At 46.2% G+C, this 26,080-nt stretch overlaps 2 protein-coding genes across 4 annotated transcripts in view; both read left to right on the top strand.

The window, feature by feature from the left end:
* Positions 1-19,481, top strand: part of mpripb (myosin phosphatase Rho interacting protein b) — a 38,864-nt gene extending 19,383 nt beyond the window's left edge. Inside the window, exons 9-24 of one of the 3 annotated variants that reach the window (XM_023404108.2) lie at positions 942-1,046; positions 2,880-2,936; positions 3,990-4,058; positions 4,168-4,257; positions 4,382-4,491; positions 4,924-5,491; positions 5,824-5,961; positions 7,778-10,351; positions 13,691-13,838; positions 13,930-14,047; positions 15,382-15,541; positions 15,683-15,796; positions 15,907-15,993; positions 16,087-16,249; positions 16,808-16,893; positions 18,680-19,481. In XM_023404108.2, the coding sequence (XP_023259876.1) occupies positions 942-1,046; positions 2,880-2,936; positions 3,990-4,058; positions 4,168-4,257; positions 4,382-4,491; positions 4,924-5,491; positions 5,824-5,961; positions 7,778-10,351; positions 13,691-13,838; positions 13,930-14,047; positions 15,382-15,541; positions 15,683-15,796; positions 15,907-15,993; positions 16,087-16,249; positions 16,808-16,893; positions 18,680-18,751 (4,659 nt within the window). In that variant the 3' untranslated portion in view covers positions 18,752-19,481. The remainder of the gene's footprint in view (positions 1-941; positions 1,047-2,879; positions 2,937-3,989; positions 4,059-4,167; positions 4,258-4,381; positions 4,492-4,923; positions 5,492-5,823; positions 5,962-7,777; positions 10,352-13,690; positions 13,839-13,929; positions 14,048-15,381; positions 15,542-15,682; positions 15,797-15,906; positions 15,994-16,086; positions 16,250-16,807; positions 16,894-18,679) is intronic. The other 2 variants (XM_023404110.2, XM_023404111.2) reach the window with 2 other exon arrangements.
* A 1,803-nt stretch (positions 19,482-21,284) lies between these two features.
* LOC111653515 (uncharacterized) overlaps positions 21,285-26,080 on the top strand; it is a 10,213-nt gene continuing 5,417 nt past the window's right edge. Inside the window, exons 1-3 of the mRNA XM_087173439.1 lie at positions 21,285-21,458; positions 22,497-25,234; positions 25,979-26,072. Of these exons, the coding sequence (XP_087029565.1) occupies positions 22,502-25,234; positions 25,979-26,072 (2,827 nt within the window). The 5' untranslated portion in view covers positions 21,285-21,458; positions 22,497-22,501. The remainder of the gene's footprint in view (positions 21,459-22,496; positions 25,235-25,978; positions 26,073-26,080) is intronic.

The raw sequence follows: 26,080 nt of genomic DNA, 5'->3' as shown, positions 1-26,080 counted from the left end.
GTAAACAGTGTTTTTAAACAACATCACATGGTGGAGCAGATGTGAGCTCAGCATTGGACCCACCAGGCCTGGGCCCTGTCCCAGCACCTCCCCCCACCCAACCCCACCCCACCCCCTCTGTCTTTTCCCTTCACCCTCGCCCTCCTGCCTCCCTCTCTCCCTCTCTCTGTCCTGTCTTTGTTTTGGTTGTGGGTCAGAGGTCGGCAGCATGCGCTGTATTCATTTCCAGTTTCCAATCTGCGGTGGGATTCCCCTGGTGATTCTGCTTCCCTTTCCCACCCTGGTCCCCTGAGCTCGGAGAGAAACGGCCCAGAATTGGACTTTAGGAACACAGAAACCCAACACACACACACTGACACACTGACACACACACACACACACACACACACACACACACACACACACACACACACACACAATAAACTCTGGATCTTTGTCACATGCAGATGAAAATATCCCAAACAGACAAAAGATGCAGAGAGGGACTGTGTGTCCTGTGCTACACACACACACACACACACACACACACACACACACACACACACACACAGACTATCAGTTATTGTTACTGTTGTTTTAAACGACACACAGACACAGATTCGGAGCTGGAAAGTTCAGCCTCACACACTGTTGCTGTGTGTTTTTGTGTTTTCGCTCTCTGCGGCTCAGCGCTCTGCAGAGTTGAGCTTCAAAAACAAAGTGTGTTTGACAGAGGAGTGGTTGTCATGACATTTCTCCACCAACCCGAACACACCAAATTACATGATGTAATGTTGATCTGGGATTTATTTTTTGACTCATGTGTGGTTAACAATTTTAATGTTTCTTTTTTATTTTTAAATATTTTGTGAGTAAATTTACCTGCAGCAGGAAAGTTAAAGTGTATTTATGTGTGTGTGTGTGTGTGTGTGTGTGTGTGTGTGTGTGTGTGTGTTGTGCAGGAGCAGAGGCATGACACTGGTCAGGGTCTGGACTTCCCCTCCACCCTTCCCCCGCTGAGGAGAGCCAAGTCTCTGGACCGAAGGACCACCGAGTCAGTCATGACGGTGAGTCTTTAATCTGCTCTGATTCTGTGAAACCGCCTCATCAGGATCCAGGGTTTTGTCTCTGTCGTGTCGAACAGTGGAGCGAGCCCAGTCCTGGACCACACTCTCATGTGCACCCCGAATGACAGGTACACAGAGAGGGCCGGTCAAAACTGCAATGTCCAGTCTGATAATAAAGATCTATCTAACTTAATGTAAGCTACTTAAATGTACCTATGTATAATTATAATGAATTAGTTGGTTTGCAGGTCATGTGGTTTATTAATGCTTTATTAATCTTCGGAGCACGGTCACATGCACTGATGATGAAAGTGTAGGTGGAGATTGACTGAAGCGGTGAAGAAGAAGAAAAAAAGTCTTGATAAATAATCATTTAGTCAATAAAATGGTCCAAAATCTCCGTTCTGATGCTGTGAGGAACCAGGTCACATCTTCAATGTTCTGCTTGAAAAATTAGTTTAAAATCTGTCACTAAAACTGAAAATTAACTTTCTGTCCTACACTTAATTAACTGATCGTTACACCTGAAACCAGGGCGCACATAAACACTTTTAGAGGAGGAGACTGTGAGAGAGAGAAGGATCAGCTGATAATAAGGTTTCAGTTCAGATTTGTTCTGATTGTTTTTGACATTAACTAACACAAAAAAATATCCAAACTCCCTCTAAGTCAGTGTGTCTCGGCGTGTCTGTGGTCTCCAGACAAAGCGTCTCCTGTTCCTGCTAAGTAGTAGAATACCGAGTCGGCAGCAGAGCCAGGTCTTCAGCTGAGCGGAGGGAGGTCTCTGGGCTGTTGTTGTTGTTATTGTTGTTGTTGTTGTTGTTGGGGCAGAGAGGCTGGATCCAGTTAGGTAACAGAGTTAGGAAGAATTAAACATTGAGAAAGTCTCTGTGGACGTCGCCCAGCAGCAGCCCGCCGGCTTTACATGGCAGCTTCTGTGATTCAGACATAATATCTCAGTATTTTGAGGCAGATCACATGAGTAAAATGTTCTTTTTAGTAATTCAACCTCCAGCCCTGACCTCTGACCTCTGAGTAAAATTAAAGGAGCCCTTTCCACTCTCCTGGATGTCTCTGACTTGTCACTTCTCCTGTTTCACACTGATGTCCCTGTGTGATTTCTACTGTGGTTGAATTAAAATTTAAAACCTGTTTCCTGACGTCTCTCTGGCCGTGTGTGGTGGTGCGAGGGTGTGGATGTTGTAGGCCAAACCTCCGTGCAGCAGGGGGCAGTGCAGTGCAGCCCCCTCCTCCCCCCTCTCCTCTCCAGGTTATACTCCTCACTCTGCTCCTGATGTGTGCAGATGTTGACCACTGCGTGTATTTACTGCACCCGCTCTGTGTCCCGTGTGTGTCGTTATATTTCTGTTGGAGATGAGAGACAGGTGTGTGTGTGTGTGTGTGTGTGTGTGTGTGTGTGTGTGTGTGTGTCACAACTAACCACTGCTTCCTGAGGTCACAGTTCACGTGTCTGTCAGTGTTTCCTGCATCTTCAGCTGGAGCGGCACAGAACAACCTGGCAGAAGTTGTCCCTGGTCTGTGGTCCACATGAAAGTCTCACTCCATTTGAAAGTGTGTGATCCACGGACAGGGTCAACTTCTACCCTCAGCTGACTGAGTGAGCATGTGGTTCTGCTTCTGAACAATGTCGTACTCGACTTAGTGTCATTTAGCAGCTGTCTTTGTGCTTTAATCAGTTATATTTAAAGGTAAGTGGTGGGAACCTGCTGCAGTGACATGTTTGTATTTGACAGCTGCTGTTTGCATGTGACACATTTTGACGCTCCTGATTTCTCCACAGAAGATTTATCTGCGTATTTTCTTTGTTTTCAGCCTGATTTACTGAACTTCAAGAAAGGTTGGATGGTGAAGCTGGATGAGCAAGGACAGGTACTGTTAACTCTTCTTCTGTTGTTGTAACGGCACACGTGTTCGTACCGCCCCCTGTTTCTAAATTAATATAATCTAGCTTGTGTTCTGATGGTCAGTCTACGAGACGTTAGTGAATAAAGTCAATAGTCAAAGTCACGAAGTCATTCTGCCTCGCCGTGCTGCCTCTGTCCTGAGCGAGAGGGTTTTTCACCTGCAGCAGAAACTGTCTGTGCCAATAGTTCTGTCCTTTCTGGATCACCTGGTAGAGCCTGTGCCATGAGGGCTTAGTCCAACCGCAGAGGCCCAGAGTCCAATCCAGACCCGTGGCTCTATGCTGCATTTTCTCTCTCTCTCTGTCTCTCTCTGTCTCTCTCTGTCTCTCTCTGTCTCTGTCTCTCTCTCTGTCTCTCTGTCTCTCTCTGTCTCTCTCTGTCTCTGTCTCTCTCTCTGTCTCTGTCTCTCTCTCTCTCTCTGTGTCTCTCTCTCTCTCTGTCTCTCTTTCTCTGTCTCTCTCTCTGTCTGTCTCTCTCTCTCTCTCTCTCTCACTATGACAATCAGAATAAAGCTAATATAAAAAGAAATATCTGCCCTTTCTCCAGACGATGTGGAAACATGCTAAAGAAACAACAATTCATCCCATTTGAAACTATGGCCAGTTTACCACGGCATTAGTCTGTGTAAAAGTTTGGAATTAAAATCAAAATTAAATTGATTAGGTCAAAAATATTTACAGTTTAAGAAAAGATTGGAGTGTGAAGAATCAAACGTAGGTTTTGGCCTTTGTAAAGTCATCGGATCAAACGAAGTTCAAACGGCTTGTGAACCGTGAATCTAAAGCTCTGCTGAACGTCTATCAGCCTATGGCCTTTACAAAGGTGTGGTCACACTTTGATGTAGTGTCTTCAATGGAGTGAAAAGATGTGGGCGGAGCCTGGAGGCTTTAAAATACGTCTTTATGTGATGTGATGGACATGAAGAGCTGGTTCTGTTGTCTGACCCGGGTTCAGGTGCTTCACAGAGCTCCGTCTCTGGATTTTACTCTGACCAACTCTTCTCTTTTTTTTTTTGCAGTGGAAGAAATACTGGTTTGTGTTGACGGATCACAGCCTGCGATACTACAAGGATTCGATTGCAGAGGAGGTGAGTTTATTGGTTTTTATTTCGGTAACACAGATTTTTGTGTCTCTGATATTTGTTCTGCACCGTATCGAGATGTTAAGTTTTGGATAATGTCTCTGTGTTACCTCAGGCGTCTGACCTGGACGGTGAGATCGACCTGTCCACCTGCTACAGTGTGACCGAGTACCAGGCTCAACGTAACTATGGCTTCCAGATCCACGTAAGAGACTGATGTTTTTCATTTGTGGGGATGTAGATTTTATTCTTCTGTCGAACTGCGCCGGCGTTTGATCATCGAGGTGTTTTTTCTGTCATATTTCATGGTGGTTTTTGAAAATGTTCAGACCCAGGAGGGAGTCCACACGCTGTCGGCCATGACGGGAGGTATACGCAGGAACTGGATCCAGGCTGTCATGAAGAACGTCAGACCTTCCACCGCCCCTGATGTGGCGAGGTCAGTACAACCACGTCAACGGTATCACTCACTGTAATCAACCGTAATGATATAAATATACAGTGTTTGGGGGCAGGGTTGTCTCTTTGTCTCTTTGTATCTTTGTCGCTGTAAGAGCAGAACAGCTGCTAGTGCTCTCAGGACGAGCTTCCCCTGCTAGCGTCCTCGTCACTGTCACCAGACTTTCAGATGTTTTGGGGTTGACGTCTGTCCGTCTCTGGTTTTCGAGTGGTTTATAAAACTTTTTGGAAAGCTTTTATTGCACTTAAAGTAAGGAGTTGTCAACCTGTCCTCCCTCCGCTGTGTGCGGGGAGGGGCTAGGACACACACGGTGAAACAGGAAGTAGAAGAGATAAATGACAGCACTCTGCGATCTGGGTCCGATCAGCACTTTTGAAGCTGAAGCTTACTCTCCTTCTCTCCGCCCTATAGGTCGACTGAGGATCATAGCTCATTCTCTTCTTTGGAAGTTCTGGTCCGACCAGATCTCACCCAGGACTCGCCCTCCTCTGAGGCCTCTTCCGTAGAGAGAGAATCCGCTCCGGGCGTCATCAAGAGCCGGGCGCGCGAGCGTAGACGGGAAGGCCGCTCCAAGACCTTCGACTGGGCGGAGTTCAGACCCATCGCTCAGGCTCTGGCTCAGCAGAGAGCGCAGGAGGCCGAGAGCCTCCAGGCCGACCTGGGAGAGCTGGAGCGAAGCCGGCGGAGGGAGGAGAGGCGGAAGAGGTACGAATCTGTGACCAGCTCGTCGGCAGATCATCCGTCTGCGAAAGAAGGAGGGAGGACGGACTATGAGAGCGGAGATGGGGTCGGACACTTAGATTCGTTAGGTCCCACGTCTCTGGAGAGGCAGCAGAGGGTGGAGGAGGTGATCGAACAGCACTGGCGACAGGTGGAGAAGACGCCCATACGGGACGAGAGGAGGGTTCCTCTGCCCTCCACGGGGCAGATCAGAGAGACGGCAGAGCTGGAGCAGCTGCTGGAGAACTACAAGCAAGGGGTGCGTTTACCCACTGTAGAGTCTGTTTCCTGTCTGTGTCAGACTCCGAGAGACATCAGGGCCCAGTGTTAAACTTCAGAATAAAAGTTTTCATTGACTGAATTGTTGATTCATCAACTAATTGTTTCAGCTCCATCCAGATTTGAGTTTTAACCTTTATTTTTTTTTGCTACATTTCCTTCATCATGTGGTACACATCACTTTAATATCATTTTGGTAATTGGTCATGTGATTTCCCACTATAAAAAGAACTGAATCAAAAGAATTCAATTATACACAATGCATCCTTTTAAGTAACGACGAGCTAATCGTTGTCCCTGCTGCTCCTGCAGATCGAGGACCTCAAGGCTCAGTTGGAGAGCTGTCACAAGCAGCTCCTCGACTCCAACAAGCACAAGCAGGAGCTGGAGCTCCAGCTGAGAACGGCTCTGGAGAGAGAGCAGGACGTCCGGACAGGCTACATCTCTCCGGTGAGTTTCAGTCTCGGTGTATTCAGCGAGCAGCTGCACTTTACGATGTAGATTTCATACATATATTTTGAATTGAGCAGTAACTTCCTCTTAATTTTGTAACATTCTTTGCATGTTGTATTTTATTGTAAGAAAACATCAAACTGACATTGAAGCAACGAAGTGACTACAGACATGTGCCTTTGCATGAGTTCATTGCATGTGAAAAAACATTGATATCTTATTACTAAATTGGCTTCTACTCGTTAATCTCTTCTCTCCGTGTCGTAGGTCTGTACGATACCTGAACTCATGCTAGCAGTAACTTGAGTATTGTATTGATTATGGACCAAAGAACATGTTTATTGGTTGTTGATGTGACTTTCAGAGGATTGTTTCACTCTAAATGAAAAAGACTAATAATTTTTTAGCTCAGTTTTCTAGGAATAATTAGGCTGCAACTGGATGTTAAACGGAAAAAGAAAAGTCGTCTAAAAAATGAAAATTTGTTTTCCTTTTGTTCGATTTGTTTCCTTTTCATCATTAGTACAAAAAATTGAGAATGGAAAAAAACAAAATCGTCATTTTCAATGGAAAATACCATGAAAAGTATAAAGTGCTTTTTTTCTCTTTGTTAATTTTACTGCATCTCTTGTATTTTCACTTTTTCAGGTGCATTGGCGTCTTATTATTAGATTTTTAGAGTTTTCCAGTTCAGAATATGAAAATGGAAAAACACAAACAGAGAAAGGGAGAAGGAAAATAAAAATATTATTTTGAAAGAGAGAAAAAAAACTATTTGTTTTGTATTAAAGTCCTTGTGCTATTTAAGTTATTTTTTCATTGTCTGTTGAAATTTTTCAGTTAGAATTTTAGTTTTTAATTAATTAATTTTAATCAATTTTTAAATATCAAATATTAAGTTTTTTGCTTCCTTGTTAGACGTTCACTAAAATAGTAATTTACTTTACTTAACTTTTCATTTAGAGTGATACTATCCTGAATAGTTGGTGGGTAATAGTTTTACTCGTTGAAATGTTTGGCTCAACATGTATGAAGAATAACCTCTTGGCTTGTTTTCTAATTATTTGCATGGACATCAGATTCTCATCTTCTATTAACTGCTATGAAGACCATCCATTTGTTACTCTGTTAACAGATACTGTGTTTCGCTGTGTAACGGCATAAATGTGTGATGTTGGAAGAATTTCTGCCCGTGAGTCGACGTATGGATGTTGTCGCCAGAGTGAGGCTGAATGATAGATGATCTCATTTGTCTTACGGCTGCTTTAAATTAATATTGGTGTGATTATTAAGATGCAGTGTTTGCATTTTTTGTTTTTTTGTTTTTTAGACATACAACAGTTTGGTGACTTACAGTTGACAATAGAAAAGTATTGAAAATATATTTAAACTTCAATCAGAAAAGAATGGCTTTAGTGTAAGACTTGGGCCTGGACCAGAGAAATGTGTGTGTAGGACCTGGTATGCCTTCCATCCTTGAGTAAACCATCTAGCTGAAACTAATATTGCATTACTTACTACATGAATTAACTTTTAACCATTTAATGTTGCATGTGTTGTGATCAACTAACCTCGGCCATTAAATCTCTTTCCTTTTAATTTTAATTCACAACATTAAACTTAAGGGAATTTTGAATTTGTTTTGATTCACTGTTCACTTGCATAGTAATTGATTATAATAATGTGGGAATGCTAATTGTCATGTTTAATAGAAATTAGAGGGAAATGATTGGTAGATAACGCTGAGAATTATTAGCAAGCTTTGTGTCTCCCCTGCTGTGTGTTAACCAAATGTCTGGTCCCCTTTTCCAAGCTGGAGCCCCCTTTGGGTCTGGAGGCTGATGTGACGCCCCAGACGAAGAAGCCTGAGCTGGTTAGTTCTCAAGCACAGAGTTTAACAAAGAAGTACCAGGAGACCAAAGAGCTCCTGAAAGTGCAAGAGCTGAAAAAGCGCAATATGCAGGCACAGCTAGGCCTCACGCTTTCTCACCTCCCCATCAAGGAACCTTACTTTTCTGAACCCCCAAAGCCGTCCGTTCAGGAAGATCCTCCCCCTGAACCCGTCCAAAAAACCGTTAGCATCCTGTTCCAGGACGGACCAGAGGCCATTCAAGAACTAGAAGACCTGATAAGTGGTCAACCCTTCACTCTGAAGGAGCTGGGAAAGGTTTTGAAATCCCATAGTTGTAATCAAGAGACAACAGAGAAACATCAACTTCAGAAGCTCCTGGAGACCTGGAAGTACCAGCAGGAGATAGAAAACGAAATGATAAAAAAGAGTTTAGCCAGGGCAGGAGAAAGCATCCGCGAATACGAAGCCCGTCTTCTGACCATGGAAGATTTGGTGGGGAAGGTTCAGAAGCAAAGTCTCAAAAGCCCCTACGGCCCCGTCTCGAAGATCGAAAACCACTCTGAGACAAAGGAGATGACGATAGGAATGCTCTCTCAGAGGGTCGAACTGTTAACCAATGAAAACGGGGCATTGAAACAACGATGTCAGGAGATAGTGAACCAGCTAACTGAAGCCGACAGAGAAATAGACAGGCTAAAAGCCGAGCTGATCGGCCAGCAGGGCGGCAAACAGCATCACCTGGTCATGGAGGAGCTGAAAAGGCTGAAGGCCGAACTGGCTGAAAACCAAGCTAACGCCATAGACAGGGAGTATTATGAGAGGGAGCTGAACGAGAAATCCTTGAGACTCCACGAAGCTCTGGTCACGTTAGAGGAGCTAGGCAGCACCCTGAAAGACACTGAGAAAAAGCTGCAGTTGAAAGAGGCCACGCTGAAAGGTCTCGGCTTCCAGTCAGATTATGAAGATGAGGAGATACACCCGGAGAAAGAGCTACCGGAAACCTCACAAGCTAAGATGCTTGAGATGGAGGCAAAGCTGCGGCCGACAGAGCAGCGTTGTGCCGAACTGGAAGCTAGGAACAGTGAACTAATCACACTAAACCAGGAATCTGAGAAAGTCGGTAGAGAGAAGCTAGCAGAGGCAGAAAACGAAATAAGGATGCTACGAGATAAGTTAGGTAGAGCTGAGATGACAGATAGTAAGTGTGTGGAAGCAGGAAAAACGCAGGTCGACAATAAAGGACATATAAAGAAAGTAGTAGAAGAGGTCGAGAGGAAGACTGAGGCGATTAATCAGGTTGTAGAGATGTTAGCAAAGGTAGACGTTAACGTAGAGAGGATGCTCGGTGATTTAAAAAGCACTTTATTCGGCTCTTTGAAAGAAGAGCCACTCCGTGTGAGACGAACGGACATGAGGTTGGTGGTTGAGGGAGAGTTTTGGAGCCAGCTGTTGGGCCTCCCCAAAGTAAACCCAGAGGAAACCAGGCTGAAGAGTGGGAGGGATGTGGCAGAACAGATGATGGCACAGAAGCGCTTGATGATCTTGATTAGTAGGATTTCTCCACAAGCGAAAGTTGAGAGTGAGGTAGAGACAGAGTCGGATTTTGCGTCTATGTACTGCTGGTTTAACGACAAAACAAACGCTTTGATTCTCAAAGAGTTAACAAAGGCCTTGGAGGCAAAGTCGAATGGTTTGAGGCAGACGGCATCCAGGGTGATGCTGGATGAAGATGACGAGCTCCTGTCTTCGGCTCTAGCGAGCTTCGAGTTGGGTAGTGAGCAGAAACAGGCCTCAGACTATCTGCTCGAAGCGCTGAAAGAAGCGTACACGTCTTATATGATGATCAGGCTGAAGGTCCAGCATGAGGAAGAGCTAAAGCAAGAGCAGATGGAAGTTGAGATAGGTAGCTTGGACTGTCCGAATTGTCCTAAATTAAGAGAAGTCGTCAGTGACCTCCAGTCTAAAGTAGCAGATCTTCAGAGTCAACCATCTGAGGCGTCATTGAAAACAACCACAGGGCCACAAACTATGATCCAGATTGAAGGAGAGCCCATTGACTCTCTGGATAAAACCATTGAGCTTCATGACATGACAGCGAGGCACAGGAAGGAGCTTCGAGAGGTCAAAGATCGCTATGAGCTGGAAGCTGAAAAGATGAGGCAGGAAATAGCTAAGGCCAGTGAGACGCTGCGTCTCCGCTCAGAAGAGAACGTGAAAGAGATTGACTCGTTGACAAACTGCATGGAAAACCTCAAGAAGAAGCATGAGACGGAGAGGGCGAACCTCATGGAGAGGTTCGACCGGGAAATGGAAGAGCTGAGAAGCATGATGAGTCCGGTCAACCCGGACAGGACCTTGTCGGATGAGGAGAAGCCGTCGCATCACCCTTCGGCCGAAACATCGACCCTGAAGGAACGTATCCAAGAGCTGGTGACCCAAGTGTCAGTCATGACCGAAGAGATGAGACGGCGTGAAGAGCGGGGCGACGTTACGTCTCAGCGGCTGAAATACGAGAAAGACCTGGAGAACCTGAAGGTGGAAGCGCTCCTTGTCCTCGCCGTTCTCCATCTGTGATGCCTTGTGTTCCTTTGTGGCATTCCCAGATCCCTCTTCCTCCCCCCAAAACCCCCCGACTCTCCCCCTCCTAACCCTAACCTCACCCGACTCTCGCTCTTTGTTCCGTAAAACCGCTTCTCCTCTGTGTTGCATGACAATTAACCTCCCGTAGGTTCATATGATCGTTGACGCCGCAGTAGTTGTGTACCGAGGAACCCATTTTGTTGACGAACTTTGAGTAACTTTGATATTTTATCTGACATATGAAAATAATTCAACAGAAGCTAATTGATTCCTCTAGACAATCGCATCATATCAGCCTCCTCTGCTGTGAAATGAGTTCCTCTGTCGGTAGTTTACTGCGCTTACTAACCTTTGACTCGGCTACGCCTCATTTTAGTGTTAAGGGCAAAGAGTTGACCCTTCGTAGCATTTTTCATTTTCTTAATGTTTAGGATCTAAATCACCAGAAACATTCATTTAAATGGGTCTTACCTCTTTTCCTTTGGCTGTTTCTACTAACAATTATTAAGTTTAGCTTCTACCCTCTCTGAATAACAGCCGATCTTTGACAAGATGATCTTTACTCAAGGTCCGCTTACTAGCTTTTTCTAGAGCTCTGCAAACTCTGCATCTCACGTTCGACAGTAGCTCACGAAGTTGTTGGGTCAGCTGTGATGATGCGGTTATACGATCATCTGAGCCGGTTCACCCAACTACCGAAAATACACATTTCCTCACCGACCCTTGATGGTCTTTGGACACGCAGATAGTTCTGGCACTGAATAAAAAACAAAAATCCCATTTATTTATGATAATCCAAGTACTAATGCTGAAAACTGTGGTCAGTTTACAGCATTTTCTGCTTTAGTTCCCAATAAAAAACTTTTCACAGTGACGGTTTCTGTGTTGCTGTTGAAATCTTCCAGCGCTTAGTGCAAAACCTCTGCTAATCAAACCTAAACTTATCTGCGTGACTCGACACAACAAAAAGGTGTGTGGGGAAATGTTTCCTTGTCATTTGAGAGAACTGATCCTTCAATATGTGGCCAGATTGAAATGATCTATTTTATTACCCACATTTGTTCATTTAAAAAAAAAAAACATGGCTGGTCCGTCTTGAAAAGACCAAAACTGTCTCTCAACACTGACCTCCTTAATCTAATCTTTAAATATGACTTTATAAATACATAGTTTTCAGTTTTAAAAAAGTCAAAATAATCTCCTACATCAGCTCTAGTCTTTGGCAAACGTTGCTCAAACAGTAGTAAGTAGTGTATTTGTTGGGGACTATTTTCAGCGGCACATTAATACACACTTGGTGGTCTGGTGAGTATTTACAGCAGCTGAACGGTGAATGTGGGACTGAGTCATAATGAACTACAGTGTGTGTTTATGTTGATGGAGGAATGTCAGCGAGGACAACAACAGTGTGACTCATTGATGTGTTTTTGATAGTTTTCGGACGAGAGAGGAGCTTTGATACACAGACGGTGTTTGTTGTAAGGACACATTCGTTGCTGGTTTTGGTCTTTTCATTGGATTTCCAATATTAAATAGTTAATTAAACCTTATTTTAATTTGAATTTGGCTGTTTGATGGGTTGTGAGGTTGAAGTTTGTCCGAGGTCGGAAGGATTTGATCACCCAAACTTTTATCGGCCACTGGAGAAATTAGAGTCTGTGCTCGACTTAAACTCTTAACGATCACAACAAAGAACAATTGTTGGTTTTTCAGTTTGGTCTGATGAACCACATTAATTAATTCATTTTGTGACTTTTGAAAAGTGAGTGTTGAACAGTTTGTTGGATGTTAAGAGAAATAAATTAACTGCTCCGTCTGAGTAGTGAGTCCATGTCCACGCCTTTAGCTGCTTCTTTAGAAACTTCCCCTGAGGAGAGGCTTCGTCTGGACTCTCTGACATGAAGCTCAGATCAGTGGAGAGCTGCAGTGATGGTCGTCCTTCTGGAAGTTTCTCTGGAGCTCAGAGGGACCGTCAGGTTCTGGGTCTCCTCTCCCTGATGTGTCGGTCCAGGTCCAGCTCCAGGAGAGTCCTGGTTGTTCCAGACTTCTTCACATCAGAATGATGGAGGCCGCTGTGCAGAAATGTCTCTGAGCTCTGCAGCAGCTCCTCCCTCCTCGTGGTTTCTGCTCTGATCTGTGTTGTTACCTGTGAGACCTGATGTAGACAGGTGTGTGTCCAATCAGCTGACTTTACCACAGGTAGAAACATGTCAGAGATGATCCAGAGAAACGGAGGAACCAGAGCTAAACTTCAAGAGTCAGAGTAAAGTGTCTGAATACTTCTGTCAACGTGAGATTTCACTTTTTACTTTTTAATACATTTGCACAAATCTTTAAGATTCAGTTTTCCCTTTGTCATTACTGGGAACTTAATGTAGATCAATGAGAGGATTTATTTTTTTATTTTAGCAAAAACAGCGACATGTGGAAACAGTGAGTCTGGGGTCTGAAGACTTTCTGAACTCTCTGTGTTTAGACACAGAAACCAGCCTGACATGGTTGTGCATTAATCTGCTGCCTGGTCTGATGTCGGAGCAGGAAGTTTACATTTGCTCAGGGGAGGGGGGGGTTCACCCTCTCAAAGTGGTTTCCTGGGTCTGAGCTCTCAGGATCTTTTATCCCTGTGAAAACACACTGGACCTCCATTTCCCCTGTTTGGCTGAAGGGGGGGGGGCCTTCGACTGAGTCCTCAGATTAGCGGCGGTGAATAGAGGACGGAAGCAGGTCTAGGTTCTGGGTCGGGCCATTGAAATCCCCTCTTGTGGAAAGTCGCAGTGTCGTAGTAACAGCAGTGGAGTGTGTCCTCCACGTCCTCCTGAGGAGCTGAAGACACACGTCTGTCCAGTATCTGAGACGTCCAGCGGTTCAGGACCGTCTTGAGTCCCGATAAACCCAACGTTAAGATCAGGATTTACATACGAGCCGCAGAGCAGCACGAGCTCAGCTGGAGAAAGGAGGTTGTTGATGTTGTCAAACGTCTGGATGTTGTGACGTGATAGGAAACGGCAGCTTATACTTTTCTTCCACCCTCCTCTCTCATTGTCTCTGCATTCCTTCAGTGTATCCTGTCAGTCCTTTAACCCTTTTGTACTCACACAGGCTCGACTTGCTCGTGGCTAACAGGCTGTAGCTTGCTAGTTATTCGCTGGAAATGAATGGATGATCTGCACTGGCTTGTACTTGAAAGGACCCGGGAGGTTTTACCTGCTCAGCTCATGTGGTCAGGAGAACCTTTAGGTCCGAGTCCCGGTGACCCGTAAACTCACAGCGGTCCCGTGTTCTCCTGTGTCTCAGGCCACCTGTGAGAGGGGCTTTGCCGCCATGGAGGAGTCGCATCAGAAGGTGATAGACGAGCTGCAGAGGAAACACCAGAGAGAGCTGGAGAACCTGCAGGAGGAGAAGGAGAGGCTGCTGGCCGAGGAGACGGCGGCCACCATCGCTGGTAAATACCACAGCACAGGAGAGATTAGACTGAGGGAAGAAGAAAGTTTTTGTTGTTGTTGTAGTTACTGAAGCTTCTTGTGTTGTCACAGCGATCGAGGCGATGAAAAACGCACACCGGACGGAGCTGGAGAAGGAGCTGGACAAGGCTCGCAAGGCGAACAACAACGCTGAGAACGCAGACATGGAGGAGATCCACCGACAGCACGAGTACGTTTCCTCCACTGCCACATGTCACCGAGGCTTTTAGACCAGTTACTGCTCCGAACTCATTATCATAGTGACACAGTGAGAATCTGAGCAGGAGCAGGACTCAACAGTGAGGAGGAGAGCTGATGCTCCTGCAACCAGTGCAGCCCACGGAGCTCCAGAGGAGAACCAGGCCAACGTTTGGGTCCCTCCATGACCCCTCATATTGGCACAATAACAACTGTAAACCCCCTTAAACCGCCCGTAAAGACGCTGTACAGTGCACGGCTGCCCCAAAACCCGTTGCCTGCATGTGAGGCGTTTAGAGAACATCTGTAAATTGTAGCGTCTGCCAATAGTCAGCGTGTTTGGGAGGGAGACTGGAGTCACCACTGTGCAATGTGTGGCCCCTCTGGTCAGGAGACTCATCAGGTTTTTTTGTTCTGTCAGACTCTTGCAAAAAGTCTTACTTTTATTACACAATGAACAAATCACTTCACTTCGATTAAAAGAAAAAAAAACTGACAAAATTACAGAAAATACAGTTTTACTTTGTCAGGAAAGTTGAGATAAAGTTAAAGAAAAATCTGTACATTCTCCTTTTCCTTGTAAATTTGCCCTTTATTGTCAAACATTACCTTTACTCTTGATTTTACCACCGAGGCTGTAAAAAGCAAAACATTTCCACATGTTAGTTCTCAGACATGATTCAGAAAGGCTGGAGCAGACTAGACGCTCATTGAGCTAAACACTGAAAAAAGAGTGTGAACAGATCGTCACAGAAGGAGAATTACATTTTTAGATTTCTGTTTTTTTAATGTAAAGTTGCAGCTTTTATCGGCTGCCTGTAAATGTCAGTTTAATCTTTTCACAACTGGAGGAAATGATTCTGTCTAATAGTAAAACCACTCTGATGTTGGCTCTGACATTTCCACAGCTGTTCCACCGTAGAACAGAAGAGCCGTGCTAAAGCTGTCGCCTGCAGTCAGAGGTGGATTAGATGAGTCTGGTTTGTGTTGTATTAATGCTGAACCTGAAGAACATGACGATTCTCAAAATGAAACAAACTAAAGGATCTTCATCAAAATGTTTCTGTAAAAACAAAAAAAAAGGAATATTAGCTGATAGATCCAGCACCAGTCAGTCAGGCTGAACTGTTCCAGCTGCTGACTGAAGTTTGATTTGATCTGATGGTGCTGAAGCGTCACGTTGGGTCGGTGTCAGTCACGACCTGCCGGGACGTGTGCTCAGTGACACCTGTGCAGGTGTTTACAGTAAATCAAACGCGGGCGCGTCGGGCCGCTCCTCTCTCTCTGAGTCTCTGTGAATAAGTGTGGTCATGTGATGTGCTGCAGGGAGGAGCTGTGTTCGTTCCAGCGGGAGATCGAGGTGCTGTCGGAGCAGTACTCCCAGAAGTGCCTGGAGAACGCCCACCTGGCCCAGGCGCTGGAGGCCGAGAGGCAGGCCCTCAGGCAGTGTCAGAGAGAGAACCAGGAGCTCAACGCACACAACCAGGTGCACACACGCACACCCACACACACCCACGTCACTCGCTGGTTCACACAACACACCTGTGTGCAAATATTTACCCAGGAGCACTTTCAACTGTTGGCTGAAAGTTTACCTGCCCTGATCTAAACGTCCTGATCTCTGCAGGAGCTGAACAACCGTCTGGCAGCAGAGATCACAAAGATGCGTTCAATGACGTCTGAGGACGGAGTGGGAGACACCAACGCCACGATACAGGGGAAGGAGCTCTACGAGTTAGAGGTGAATCACTTCGGAGAGTAAAGTACAAACATGTGCATCAAAATTCTTTCTATAAGAATAAGCTGCACTCCCCATCGTTCTCAGTGTCGCCTTCTCTTCCTGTTCTCCAGGTGATGCTGAGGGTGAAGGAGTCTGAGGTCCAGTACCTGAAGCAGGAAATCAACTCCCTGAAGGACGAGCTCCAAGCCGCCCAAAGAGTACGTGTTTGTACCTCCCCTCCCCCGTCCTGTTGTTTTATTCCCAGCCACATCAGTGCCCTTCATCTGAACTGCCAAACTATTTGTTTTCAGGACAAGAAATATGCAACGGATAAGTACAAGGACATCTACACAGAGCTGAGCATTGTGAAGGCCAAAGCAGAGCGGGACCTGGGCCGGCTCAGAGACCAGCTGCAGCTGGCGCACGAGGCGCTCGGGGAGCCGTCGCTGGAGGAGGTGGAGCGAGGAGGATACGGTACGGAAGCATACAGAAAACACACTGAGCTTCACCTCAGTATAAACCTCTCACGTGGTTTGTGTGAGGCCTGTTCGCACGAGAGCTCCCATCAGAGTCAGACACTTTAAAGTCTTCACTCTCGTTTCAACTCGTGTTTCTGAGGATTTATAAACCTGTTTTTATGCTTCCTCTCATCAGTCTACATAAGCTTCCACTCCTGCTCATGTAAATGTATTTAATCTTGTCTTAATGAGACTCAAAACAAAAGTTGATTTGCTTTGACATGAAGTGAGACGGTGAAAACTGTTTCTGTGGAGCAGAGCTGTGATCAACCAAGTGCTGCTGTCATTCCACGTGTTGTTGTTTACTGTCGCTGCCTCCTTCTCTCTGGGTGTGACGTCAGACTAGAGCAGTTGGAGTGTTGTTATACTGTTACACCTCATCACATCTCTAGTACCTGTCAGACTTTCTGCATCGTCTTGTCCTGAAGCTTCGGTTCTTGTGACGTCCCTCGTCCACACGTCTGGTTCACTGTTTTCTCCTGTTATTTTAACTCTGACACATTTTCCCTCACAGACATCATGAAGTCCAAAAGTAACCCAGACATCCTCAAGATGGCGGCTGCTGCAGCCAAACGCTCGGAGCGCACCATGAGGTCAAAGGTGAGTCCCCTGCTCAGGGTGACATCCGTCACCCTCATCCCACCGCTGTCTTCATCAGGACGTCCCGTGGAGCTTGTGTCACCCATTGTGTCATCGCCGACAGAGCAGTCACAGGTTTCCCTCCACACACAGTCAGTGTACAGTGACCTGCTGCCACCTGCTGGTCACCTGCACAGCTGCATGCAGCATTGCATGCTCACTGTTGCGTCATCGTTGGCCGTGTTCCTGCAGCGCTGCGTGTTGTTCATCATCCTGTGACTCCATCAGATCTGCAGTGTTGTGATGAAAGTCAAACCACAGTGGACTAACACACACACTGGTGTGTTTCCCTTCTGTCCTCAGTCTGTGAGTCGAGTCCTGCCCTGGGACAGTTAGGGCCGCTGAGGACCTGTAGACCTCCCCCCCTCCTCCTTTAGGTAAACCAGACCAGACGCACCCATGGAGGGTCTCAGCTCACCCTCCCGTCCTCCGTCTACACCCTCCTGTCCTCCACCTCTAAAGGCTCTGCACAGATCTGAGTCACTGCTGCACATGATCAGAGAGTGTTCACAAAGTCTTCACACCCCTCACTTCTTCACATGTTGTTATAATAAATAGATAGATTCTTCATTGTCATTGCATTTAAATAAACAATGAAATTAGTAATATTGTGCAGCATGTATTAAAATACAGACTGAAATCATTAAAATATTTATTATATAGTAAAATATGCATAAAAACATCAATGATAAAACTGTCACTATAAACTGTTTATTGTCAGAGTTGCAGAGTTTTAGCAGCAGCATCATGATAAAATAAAATAATTCCCTCATTAATTTACAACTTCATCCTCCTTAATGACAAAAAGAAAACAGGATTTTAGACATTTTAGCAAATCAAATTATATATCAAAATTGACATAAGTATTCAGACACCTCAGCTCAGGATCACCTCTGAGATGTTTCTACACCTTGACTGGAGTCCACCTGTGTAAACAGCTGATTGGAAGAACAGTAGCTAACACACACACACACACATGTCTAGCTGCAGCTAACTCTCATCATAAAACTACACCAGTGCAGGTGATGGTGCCGCTGTAGAAAAGGTAGAGCTGCTTTTTAGCATCTAAGCTAGCACTAACAAAGCAGCAGGCTAATGCTAAAGCAGTCACAGAGGCACTGAATTAAACGTTACACAAGGGACCAAGTCAGTTTCCTCACACTGTTTCCTGCTTGTTGAAAAGAAACTGACACAGAGTCAGTTAGCATGTGTTCCTGCAGCTGATGATGATGATGATGATGAAGAGTTCAGTGTACAAACAGAGACAGATTAAAGTAGGAACAGGACGATTAGTGATGATGATGATGATGATAAAGTTAATGATGCTGTGACACTGATGTAGCTGCTCCACCTAAAATCTAAAATCTTTGACCTGAACCAAGTAAAATGATCCTGATTCACACACCTGTTTTCATCCTGGACCAATCACCACCCTGGACCTACATGGACACGCCCACATCATTAACATATACGTAAAACAGGAAATGAGGAAAATCACAATTACTTGGGGAAAAAGAGCGAATCAATGATAGATGGAAGAATAAAATGAACAAAGTTTGAATTTATTTTATCAACTGATTATAGGTCAAAGGAAAAACATAACACTCGGGGCTGTCAGGTGTCACGTTGTGTTTGAGTTTCACTGGGTGACGACAGATTCACACTGAGAGGGGAAACATCACATCTGTCCTGAACATCTGTTGCTCGGTAACTAACATCTGTTCTCTCTCTCCTCCCCCCTGTCCAGAGTCTGAAGGAGGGGCTGACACCTGAGCAGAGACTCCACCTGTTTGAGAACAAAGACACGAAGGAGTTCTGACAGTGACGCCGCTTCCTCCCGCCTCGCTGCATGTGTAGAAGTCCACTATATTTTAGCTCTGTAACGACTTATTTAGTAACAGTAGACACTGGTCACAAACACAGATCATATATTATTAAAAACATGGTATGAAGTTTGAATTTCATGTCTAGACTTTGCATTCCATGCACTTCAGTTAACTGTGACATTTTTGTATTGTTGATGTTTTGCTGCCATGTCTCACTGTAAATACTTTACGTTTTTAATCTGCCACGAACACTAAACTCTGACTGTGTAAGCTACTGTGTCACTCCATAGACTGTCGCTAGCCAAAGGCATGAATGTGATGTTTAACGGCTGAACTACAACCACACGCGCCGAGCAGCGAATGACGCTCGCGTTACAAAAGCATAGGAATAGTTACTGCGCCGCCACAGACGGGACAACGAGCCCGTCGAACCCGCCGTGTCGCTTCATGTTCCCTGTCCTCGGATCAGACTTGGATGCATTCACTGACCATATATATGAATCTTTCCTCACTGGAGTCTCGGTCCAGCTGTACAGGAGCTGTTGGAGGTGGTTCATGTCTGTAGTCTTGTTCAGTGGCAGTCCTCCTCCCTTTGTATTTATTTAAATGGTTGGGATTTTTTCTTTCACATTCCCATTACTCTGTACTCTATTATTGTAAATATTAAGCAAATATACACCAACTGACTACAGGTTTATTAGCAATAAATATTTTTGCACCCTTTACAGTGTGTGACTTTTTCTGGAGCTCTCGGCCGCGTTGCACTGTCTTCCTCGGCAGGTGGAGTTGGGAGGGGTCACGTATGAACATTATCAGTCATAGACAGGTTGACCCAAGCGTTAATGCGTGTTCTGTTATCTGAAGATAAAACACGGAACAGCAGCCGGGAGGAGCAGAGACTGTAGACTCATTCACACCAAGGAGGTTGTTGTCATCGCTTGTTTGTTTGTTTGTTTGTTTGTTGTTTGTTGATTTGCACTGAACTCGGCGGAGGGAGGGGTCATGGACAAAAGAAGAATCCATTACATTTTGGGGCAGATCTGGATTTATTATGAGTTTAAGTTTTTCTCTATGAAGTCTGGTGCATGTGAAGGTTGGTGATCAGGCCGCACGCTTCACATCTGTCTCCCTCTCCAGCTGTTCGCTCGTCAATGTGTTCGTATCTATATGGTGGTTTAAACTCTGAGGCAGCAGTTCACTGTTACTGACTCGTTTTACATGAAGAACAAAGTTAAATAAAACTGTCTGAAGCATCTGGATTTTACTGCTTCAACTTCTTTCCGCTGAGTTTTCAAATGAGAGGCAGGAGGAGCAGACGGCAGCTCCCAGTGCAGCTCCCAGTGCAGCTCCCAGTGCAGCTGCCAGTGCAGCTCCCAGTGAGTCCAGCAGTCGCCAGAAGACAACAGGGATCTAGTTGAGTTTGTTTAGCAGGATGATGTTGTATAACTTTGTTTTCTGCTCTGGTTTCATGAGAAATTCTAACACTAATTAAAGTCCTTGAACTCTCTGTGATCTGCTCAGATCAGGAAATCCAGAGAGGGAAGACTGACACTAAAAATGTGTCTGCTGCTGTTCTGTCCGCTCTGAACTCTGACCTCTCTCTGAAGATACGAATTTACACAGAGGAAAAACAGATCTACAGTTTAATGAGCTGGTTGTTCTGAACACAGACAGGTGAGCTCTTATGTCAGAGACACAGACAGGTGAGGTCTGATGTGACAGAGACAGAAAGGTGAGCTCTGATGTCAAAGACAAGTGAGCTCTGATGTCATAGTGACAATAAGTGGCTCTTGAATTAAGGTTGTTTTGTCAAACTACTGTTTCCAAAGAGCATCAAACTGAAGATGTAATTAAGTTGCATTATGGGAAATTTTGAATCCACCATTTCTGGAGTTTGACCCTTGAAGCCGGGACATCTCAGGTTCTGTTGCTTTGATTTTAAAGTTTAATACTAAATTGCTGAAATATCCCTTTAATCTGTTTAATCTATATTTATTTTATGGGTCACCAGCTGCTGATGTGTCACAGTGTTAAAAACATGTGTTAGCAACAGCAAATGTGATGCTTTATAAACTACACTAGAAAATGACGTCACGGATTCTCTGAGGGGTCAATCATTTGGATTGGAACAGGTCCCACCGCTCTGCTCCCATGATGCCTTTCTGCTGCACAGCTGAGAGACAACTGTTCCACCGTCCACTCGTAAAGTCACCCGGAGTGAGACAGCGCCCAGCTGAAAGCAGATAATGACGTCACTCTGGAGCGAGACAGACAGCACATCAGCCCGGGTTGGCTGATGAATTTGAAGCTTGACACACAACAGCTGGATCACGTTCAAATGATTCACGACTGGACAGAACAATAAAAATATTAAAAACGTTTAGCAAATTACGTCTTTTTTTTTTACGGCTTTTCTTTTTCATTATACTTTTTATTCGTGTTTTTCAGAATAATGATAATCACGATAATAAACACTAATTGTTTTATTGTGAAAGGGGTATCCGGAAGTTTGAGATTCTACTCTAAACAACTTGACACGGAGTAGTGTGTTCCTGGAAAGTGTGTGGATCTTTAATTTGGGTCTTTCTCTCCGTGTTGTGTTACCGGGGTTTGTTAGAGTAGACGGGCTGTTGACAGAGATGCAGGGGGGGACACACTCTTAACGGGACATTTAACAACGTGTCGATCTCTCCCGCCCCGGTAAGTTTAGACCAGCGGCAGCGCGTTGCCTCCGCTCTGTCTTTGTTCCATGCAGCCGGGCCTTGCCCCGATGCGCACCGTTCACTTACATGGAGAGAACGTGCCGCCAAACTCAATGAAAAGTACTCTGCAGTTTAATAATACTCTGCTTATCGTCGAATCTTTGTACCTACTACATAACACTGTGTTCTCCCCTGGGACATTAAGGTCCAATTTGTAATTCGGAATTCATGTAATACAGTAAATTTAAAAAAAAAATCAATTTGAAATAAGATTTAAAACGTTAAAATTGGTTCGACCGTTGGTGCAACAAAGTTACTGAGAGCCGTAGTGGACGGATGCTAACGGTGCGGACCACCAAGCTATAAAAGTTGTCATTTTATCGAAATAAGGCGCTTAATAGGAGTGTAGACCTGGCCGAAATAAAGAATGGTTTCTATTGAACAGTTGAAGCATTCAAGTCGTGGTTAGTGGTGAATGATTTTCCACCATAAATGAGAAAATCTTAAAGTCCCCCGATGTTTAACGTAGTTCGTCATGAGGGAACGTTACCGGAGCTAAAGCCGGGCCTAGCTAGCTAACGTTAACTGTGGCTAAGCTAAGCCGTTAGCCCACCCTGACCTGTCAACGTTGGTGGTAAAGAGACAGCCGGGTGTCCGGGAAAGACGTTATCCACTGAACCTGACAACTTGATATCCTTTACATCCATTAATATTAAGGTAATTTCAAAATAAGACAAAACTTAAATTGTCAGTTAATCCCCGCTTTGCGCAGCGACGTTAATGAAATTCACGTCACAGGTCAGTTTACGAGCTAATGTCAGTGCTATGAGCTGTCAGAGCTTGTACTTAAACTTTTTTTCCTCTTCTACCAAAACAGCCTGGATAACAAAGTGAGTTGCCAAAAGTAGTTAAACTATGACCTTTGTGCTGAGTGAATCTGCTCTGGTTAAAGAGTTGGTGACATTAGGATATTAATAATGGATTCTTTGACAGATTCTACACTCATATGTTTCTGTCCCTCTCTCTGCCCTTGCAGTTGTTATGGAGCAGGCAGCTGGGAGCTTAGATGATCTCCAGCCTCAGGACCTCTCCACCTCCAGCCTTCCCACTGTGATCGATCTGACCAGGAAGGGTGAGGAATGCGTCCTCAACGCCACGTCCCTGCAGATGGTGAAGAGCCCGGGTTGGTACCCAAACTCCGGGACCAGCAACCCAGGACTGGCTTTCTCCGACACGGGCTCCTCGGACATCACGCTCCAATCAGGGGATCACATTCAACCAGACAATGCCTTCTCCCACACTACAGTCACCCTGTCCTACGTGAGCCGGTCTCACGTCTTCTCCGCTCAAGACTCCCTGTCTCGACACTCGCCTCTGTGTGGTATGCCGCCCATAAGCAAGTTCTCCCTCCACCCCCCATGTGACTCAGATAAAGGGCTCGGGGAGGCCGGCTACTCGCTGAACCAGCATTACGTGGAGCAGGTCGAGGGGTCGGTGGACCTCGCCACTCAGACAGAACTGTTGCAGTCGTTGTCTCAGGCTCAGGTGGGATCAGAGAATGATGGGGGAGCGTGTCCTACGCAGGAGCCTCGTGAGGTGAACGGTGGAGTGATTTCCAGTGATGAGGACACGGACAATCCGGATGAAAAGAAAGTAGAATGCAGCCTTTCTTGGGAAAGCAGCAGGAGTTTGGAGAATGGTCGAGGTCACAGCCGGACGAGTTCAGGAGAATGTGTTGAATCCTCCCCAGAGATGCTCACCCCCACCACAGTGGAGGATGAGGAGGGGGGAGGCTCTGAGGTGCTCTTTCTCATGTCAAGAAAACAGGACCCAGTGGTCCCCATGGACAGTGTGGGTGCTAGAGACCTGTGTTCACTGAGCAGGGAGTACATCAGTCCTCTGGAGGACCCGGTCTCCCCCTCCGCTACCTCACTGGACGATGTGGAGGATGTGTTCATCCTGCCTCAGGCCTCCAGCTCCCCCAGCGCAGACAACTCTTATCTAGAGACTGAGCAGGCAGCATGGGACGGCTCGAGTACAGAGGGGGGCATTCAGCCAGCCGCTGGCATCAGCAATAGTACGACAGGGCTGGATTCAAGAGAGGAAAACAAGCAGCCGGTCCGAAGACGGAAGGCAGTGATAGAGCCTCTGATTGACTTGACAGACGATGGTTGTGTGTCTGATGTTTCAGAGGACAAACCCCAGACTGTCACCCCCCACATGAACGGGAACGCTAACACTCTGCAGAGGACTTTAAAGGAGAAAAAGCTTCCACTGCGTTCCAGCAGAGGGACCCGGTTAGAGGCGATAGTCATGAACATAAACTCAAACAAGTACAAAGTGTCAGGATGCATCCGCACCAGTAAGAAAGCCAGTGCTTCCCAATCAGCAACCAGTGACTCCAACTCGGCCAGTCCTAAGAGGAACGAGGCGCCGTCAGCGGGGAGGAGGAGGAGCAGAGTGGGAGCGTCTGTCTCAGCGAACGCAGTCAAACAAAAAGCAGGAACTCCTGTGAAAAGGGACAAAACTAATAACATTAACACTGACAGCTGCAAAGGTTCTACCTCCGATCCTGAAACCCTCAGTCGTACTAGAAAGTCCCACAGCAGCTCACATCCAAAAAGTCCTCCGTGTACTGTGCACAAGAGGTCAAAGAAAGAGTCAGAGGACGCTTCACTGTCTGTCCTCTCACCACAGACTCACACCGCAAAGTCAAAGACGAAACCCTCACCACAGTCCAGTCCTCAGGCCGCTCTGCACAAGAACTCAAAGAAGGAGCCGGAGCTCCAGATTCACCCTGAACCCTCAGAGGAAATTCATGTGGCAAGATTGTCTCCCCCTCCACCACCATCGCCGCCGCCGCCGCCGCCATCAAAGTCTCCAAAGAAAAGTCAAGGGAAAGCCAAAGGCAAGACTACAGGTAGCCAAACATCCCCCACTGCCAAGACAAAGGCGGCTCACACTCCCAAGAAGAGGAGGAAGAAACACAAGGGCGGCCAGTCCTCCTCCATATTCTCCCCCAAGGAGCCGGAGATCAAGCTGAAGTACGTCAACTTCAAGGAGGAGAAAAGGGAGCTGAGGTCGGACAGCTTCTCTCCGTTCGTCCGTGTGGAGCGGCGGCAGTCCTCGCCATCACTGTGTACTGTCATCAACTACCCCGAGGAGGTGAAGACGCAGCACAAGAAGGGCCAGCAGCAGGCTCACACCAGTGGCTTCATTTCTGCAGTCGTACCCAGCACCTCGTGTCTCCAGCTGGGCCGGGCGTCCACACAGAGCCAGCACCAGCGCTCCCTCGTCTGCTGCCTGTGCGGGCGCTCTGCCAACGCCATGGACCTGGGGGACCTCCACGGCCCCTACTACCCTGAGGGGTACCAGCCAAGCACCAAAACACCAGCCAGCGTCTCAGGCCTCAAAGGGGATGAGGACGACTACAGCGACTCAGACTCCTCGTCCTGCAGCATCAGAGGCAGGAGGAGGAAGAGCGCCGGTCCACACTCAGCGTGGTCCCTCAGGCCGGGGGCTCAGCTCAAACAGAAGGGCCTCCTGGAGAACCGCCGGTGGACCGGTGACAGCGCTGGCAGCCCTGCAGCGAAGCGAGCTCGCTCAGATCCCAGCTCTGCAGATGTGGAGGACTGGTACAGCCCCCCGGTGCTGCCTCTGGAGCCCTGCGAGTACTGGCTCCATGAAGACTGCGGTATCTGGTCCGCCGGCGTGTTCCTGGTGAAGGGCAAAATCTATGGACTGGAGGAGGCGGTGAAGGTGGCACAAGAGACGGTAATGATGTTAACATGTTGTTACACAACACCACAGGGAGAGGTGGTGGGTTATAATGGCACAAAAAGGGAAAAATTAAGGAGGATAATACATTAATAGTCTGTGTACTTCACCTCTTTGACTCTAACATACTAATAAACTTCAGTGTGTTAATATATCAAAACACGATTGCAGTGAAATGTTGAAATAAGGAAACATGAAAGAAGAAGTTGTTTTCACACCTTGTCAGCAAAAAGTACTGAAACCGTTTTGAAGAATCAGATTTTTTTCCTCTTAAATCTGGTGGATGTTGTTGGATGTTGGTGGATGTTGTTGGATGTTGTTGGATGTCGGCTGAGGTCTGTGCGCTCTGGGTGACCTAGTTGACCACGATGTCAGTTGAGATGCTGTAATCTTTATGTTGCGTTGCTTTAGGGTTCAGCTTGTGTATTTCACAGAGAGCTCTTCTTTAAAGGAGCTGTTATGCCTTTCTGAGTTTTCCCTTACTTACAGCATGTTAAAAAGGTTTGAGTGCTCAGTCACAAGGATCAAAGTTTACAGGGAGAAACTCAGAACAAAACCCAATTTTCTCCTTTGTAGGAAACGCCTCGTTGGGGTCCAGACATTACTTCCTGGTCTGTTGACGCCCACACACAGGGCGAAGCACATAACTACTTATAATGAAGACTTTTCTTTAGTTTTGTAGCCATGCAGAAAAGACACAGCGTTCTGGGTCTTCATGCCTGGTGTCCTCTGTGTTTTCAGGTGTGTTCAGCGTGTCGTGATCCAGGTGCTACACTGGGCTGCTTCTTTAAAGGTTGTCCCAACAAGTACCACTACAGGTGTGCTCTGGAGTCAGGTAAGTCC

The sequence above is a fragment of the Seriola lalandi genome, unplaced genomic scaffold (assembly GCF_002814215.2).
Source record: "Seriola lalandi dorsalis isolate HSWRI2012SDOR001 ecotype SW California unplaced genomic scaffold, Sedor1 jcf7180002054221, whole genome shotgun sequence".
Classification (NCBI taxonomy): domain Eukaryota; kingdom Metazoa; phylum Chordata; class Actinopteri; order Carangiformes; family Carangidae; genus Seriola; species Seriola lalandi.
Note: the sequence above shows the minus strand (reverse complement) of the source record. Positions and strands in the feature narration are given on the sequence as shown.